This window comes from Polyodon spathula, unplaced genomic scaffold, assembly GCF_017654505.1.
Source record: "Polyodon spathula isolate WHYD16114869_AA unplaced genomic scaffold, ASM1765450v1 scaffolds_4041, whole genome shotgun sequence".
Taxonomy (NCBI): Eukaryota; Metazoa; Chordata; class Actinopteri; order Acipenseriformes; family Polyodontidae; genus Polyodon; species Polyodon spathula.
This window is the reverse complement of record NW_024475498.1, coordinates 71-5,353: the sequence shown is the minus strand read 5'-3', so window position 1 is coordinate 5,353 and position 5,283 is coordinate 71. Positions and strand designations below refer to the sequence as shown.

Below are 5,283 nucleotides of genomic sequence, written 5' to 3'. Positions count from 1 at the left end.
ATCTGCCGATAACGGAATTTCTCGGCAATCCCGGAATGTTAAGGCTCCTGAGGAATTCTCAGTCTTCCACAGATTCTCTATATTCTGCAGCTGCATCGTCATCATATTGATCATAAGCAGATCGCTAAAGTGATCTGGAATATAGAACCTTTGAAAAGTAGGAGTGAATTAAAGACTGGATTTGAGAATGTGGCCCAATAAGAAGTCTCATGTGATGTGATGTTTTTGTTTGACAGTTTCTAAAGATTTTACTGACAAAAATGCTTGATATATTCAATTGGAAGCACTTAACCTATACATTGTTTGATATGATTATGTTTACTTGATTTCCATTTTTAGTACAATACAAATAATAAATGCTGTGCAGAACACTCAACAGCTGTGTGTGTGTGTGTGTGTGTGTGTGTGTATGTATATATATATATATATATATATATATATATATATATATATATATATATAATATATAATATAATGTATAAAAATATCGATGACAAATCTCAGTGTCCTATAAAATCTACATCCCTCCATATACTATCCCAGCTGAACCCCCCAGTATGCAAACCCACTGTGAAGCTCACTACCTATTTAAACAAAGCCTGTTGTCTGGCAGTAGGGAGAAATCCCTCTGCATCCCTATGCATTTTTTTAAATAGATGTGCCACCTAATTATTCTTTTTGTACAATTTAATAACACAATCATTTTCTTTTTATTCCAGCAATATATTTTTAGCAAGACTTCAATTACTTTCTCCACCATTTAATGAATTAAGCACTGAATTAATAGTTAATGAACCAAAAACTCCTGAAAGTTACCAAATTATTCTGACATAAAAGCTGTGGCTTCAAGCACATGCATACTTTAAAAAGTGCCTTCACTATTATTGATTACCGTTGACTTACATTTCGAGGTAAATAAACTATTAGTGCAGTTCTGGATGCATGCATTCATTACCCTGTGTTTTGTAATCCTTTTCGAATCCTTCACATTCTATTTATGCTTTCAATGTTTTCTATCGGTGGTTCAGTGTTTCAAGCTGATCCCTGCATAGGTTTTTGTACTGATGTGTATCACAGTGCTGCTGCCACCACTTTTGCCACAGTGATTAACACACAAGCAAAAACCTGAGCGCAGAAGACTGACTGACAAGTTAATGCGCTACTACTGAAACCAACCTGGAACAGAGTTTAACATTGTGCTCATACCCCTTTCAATTCAATATTGTTTTCATTATTATTTTACTGCAACACACCCACAAGTGTTCCAAACTCCTCTACAGTTACATATTCTTTGTCAGAAACCAACTTCTGCTACATATTGCAGTGACATAAAGTACAAACGGCATGCTGCCTGAAATCAATATAGGGTTATAATAGAAATAATAGAATTTGATTGTTATTATTCCTATTTGATAAATTCAATGCACAATTGTGATGATTTGCTCATGACTTTGTTCATTATGTAAAGAATGTGATAAAATTGCAGTTATAAATCAGCCCTGTACAGTGTAGCGTCAAACAGTGCAGAGACAATCTATTATTGCATGTGCCAACATATCTTGTTTTTATCAGTAGGGCGATTGGTTTTGCATGTCTTTGGCTACAAATATCTAATTTACTGATCAGATATCCGGAATTACTGAAACGCGATGCCCTATTCCAACCAAACCTTAACCTCTACTACTGTTCCCCGTCGAGTTCACTATATCGATTACCGAGCCGCTATGTGTTTCAATCGGGTTTCTGTCCAGCCACCTGCTTCCCTTGTCTCATTGTGACTCTCGCGCACAGTAATACACTGCCGAGTCCTCAACTCGCAGGCTGTTCACCTGTAAGAAGCAGGTGCTGCTGGAAATATCAGCAGAAGCGATGAAGCGTCCTTGAATGGCTGATGAATGGTGGTTAGTGAAGGATTCAGTTCGGTAAGAGGCCAGCCATTCTAGTCCTCTCCCTGAAGCGTGCCTGCGGATCCAGTGTTCATGATGCGCATCGATTGCATACCCAGAGATCTTGCAGGACAACCGGACTGACTCTCCTGGCTTTTTAGTGACCGAATCAGACTGGGTCAGCGTAATACTGGACTCCACTTCTAGTGCTAGAACTGGGAAAGAAAGAGTACAGGTTTGTCATTCGAGTACACAAATATAAGAAGTGTTGGCGTCTTTTGGCACGATTTGAGTCCCTAAATCCCGTTTTATGAAATGCATACGAAAGGGTTTTCATATTCCAATTCAGCCAGGAAAATAATTTTCGATTCAATGTAAAATATAATCATTGTTTGGCCAAATGGGTAACACATGGTTTGCAGAATGTCTGTAACACAAAACAATCAAACCAGAAGTATTCTGGGAGCGCAGTATGTTCGATTTTGATTTAGAAGTGCAGGATTTACCGGACAATCCCCAAAGCATGACAGCAATTCTTGCGTGGTGGTCCATGTTTCAGAAGTACGGCCTGTCACTCTGAACTCGTTGCAGGATCCCTGTCGGCAGACTCAGTAAATACTTGTTAGGACAGGAAGTGGGAGTGTGTGTTTGCATGAAGCCTCGCATATATAAAAAAAGAAACGTGCTGCTTCCTCGTAATTGGGGTTTTCAGTAGAACTGATCACCTGGTGTAAGAGTACTGTTCTTAATCAGATTCTGTTCTTTCAGTCTCTCTTCGTAGCTCAGTCCTTTACACCCAGATGGGATTAGTCTGGTTGCTTCTTTGGACTCGCTCCAGGGCCATAATGTCCAGAACTGGACTCAGTGTAAATGTGGTATCACCATAACCTTCCATTCTGTTTCATTTACATGGACGTACTGCCATCTAGTGCCCTAGAGTGAGAACTGCAGTATTGTATGCCCTGTAATTTACAGCACAGCACGAGAAGATATGCCAGCTGTTCTTTTAGCTTTTTAGGCTCTGCCCAATCTTAAATAGCCCGCTGGCGTTCTGTCTTTTTTTTTAGTCTTTCTATGTGAGAGACAGCCCTGCCTACGTCATTGGAAGAAAAAGGATATTCAGATCTTTAAAACAAGGTCCTACTTGTGTATTTCCGGTAGATTACCATATTAGGAGATGTAATGTTTTTGTTTTGTTTTTCACATTTTTAATTAATCCGTTTTTTGGGGGGGGGGGTTTGGCCATAATTCTCTTATTTATGACCCAATTTGTTAACGCCCATGTTCTCTACATGTTGAAGTTTCATTGTGCATTGACAGATTTGAACTGGTCATGTTAAAATAGCTGGAACCCTAAGGCTGGCAGGTTTCCAAATAATTTGTAAAATGTGTTAAAACTATATTTTTGATTATTTCATGGACTTGCTTTGATTGGAGACAGGCATAAACTAATGTGTTGCTTTTGTGGAAACTTTTTACAACTTAAAAGAAAGGTGCTGCAGTGCCCTCTAGTGGTTCTTCATATTGTAATACAGTCACGGAGACTCCCTCTAGTAAGTAAGTATATCATGGTTACTATGATGTTTAAAGTTATAAAGCATCGTGAGATAATGAACTAATGCAGTATTTTGAATTGAAACTGTTCCATAAAACTGATCTGTTGCTGACACTTGTGCTGCAATGCTACAGTGCTAAAATTTCCAACTAGAAGGCGTAAAACTGCCTGGCATTTTGAAATATCTTTAAAATCAACACAGTTGCACTAAAACTCATGGAACGTCACGCGATGATAGAGGCCTGTGGGAAGTTGTGCTAGCCGGAAAATTAAGGTCACATGGTTTGGCAGCCATATTGGATTTTTCAAAAATATTCTAACGCCTTCTCTGAAATCGTCATTCCAATTACAGTGAAGCTTTGCATACAAAGCCTTTGCGAGGTTGTAACAGCCACTTGGTTATGTAGGGTAATAAAATAATGTCCTCAACTGTCCCTTTAAGAAGGGTCTATAGTTTTAATAAGGAACTACATAATTAATTAATTTGCCCCACTCCCCATTGGGCAATTTGAATTCTCAGAATGGGCTACCATTTGGCTCCACCTGAGCCTGTTATTTATTTATTGTTTGTCTGGGAATTTGTTTTTTTTTTAAGTTTATTAGTGTCGTTTTGGATTTTTAAATTATTTTTTTAACAACTTCTCATAACGGGATTACAATTATTTCAACGCTCGCAAGTTCCTGACAGTAATTATCTCTCATCATTACCATTTGGATTTTTCATCTGACCTTCTAAACTGGACTTCTTTTGTCAGTTCCATTGTTAAGTTCTGATCTTTACAACGTGTTTTTGTCACAAGCATGAAGGGAATCCTGTAATGCCATGTTTGGTGTGTTCCATGTGTAAACCTGTTCGTTCATTCAGGGAAATTTCTATTTAATTGCATTATTATTAGACGGGTTATAAATGGACCATATCCACATACCCTATCAATGTGCATGTGTGTGTGTGACACAATGAAATACCTACAAGCAAGGGCATAACACTGCCTCCTCAACACAGCTAACTGGTGTACTGTAAAGCATGGATTTAATCTTCGGACCAGAAAAGCAATGACACTTGAATCATTATCATGTGCCAGCGTATTACTGGGGTTTGTTTCAGCTTTGAATGAAGCAAACAAAACGAAGTTGCCTTCGTGAAATTCTGCTCACACCTGTGATTGGTTCACGCTAGCTGAAATGAAACACAAGATTCACGGAAAACCCCGAAGTAGGCAGAGTCGCTTCTATGAATTACCATACTCCCAACCGCCACCAGATGTCACTGTTGAGTGCGAAGCCCCCAACTGCTTCAAATCAGTGAACCAATTTTGAAGCAATTGCTTTAAGTAGCTCATTGCTTCAAAAAGCCTCATTTTTTTCCCATCACTACTGTGAAAAGGAGAGAGAGCAGATGGAGAGGAAATTTTATCGAGGAAGAGTTGATACAAAGAAGGTAAGGAAGCCACACCACATTCCTTCACTACAAATATCAACAATCAAGAGAGGTATGCTTATCTGATTTTTGTATCTGAATACATGTCAAAAAATATTCATTTGAATATTTGTCCCAGCACTTATATATATATATAGATATAATATAATATATTGTATGTATATATATATATATAGATATATATATATATATCAGCCCATTGTTGTTTATTCATATAAAAAGGTAGAGCCCAGAAGTGTGTTTGCCTAGGGCCCTGTGATGGGTTATCTAATAGAAATGAGTTCTTCGACTGGTTCTCGTTCAAATGCAACTTTCAACCACACCCCTCTTTGAAGAGTTTTTTTCCCAGTGAATTAAGCACTGTCACGCCATCACAGATTGGAATTGTATCTTAAAGGTGGTGG

The 5,283-nt window shown here is 38.1% G+C and overlaps 1 gene segment (V, D, J or C); it reads right to left on the bottom strand.

Annotated features, from left to right (window-relative positions):
* Positions 1–743: 743 nt before the first annotated feature.
* Positions 744–4,488, bottom strand: LOC121312595. The segment is given in 2 exon segments: positions 744–2,101; positions 2,393–4,488. Coding segments are annotated over 2 exon segments (378 nt in total).
* Between the last annotated feature and the right edge of the window lie 795 nt (positions 4,489–5,283).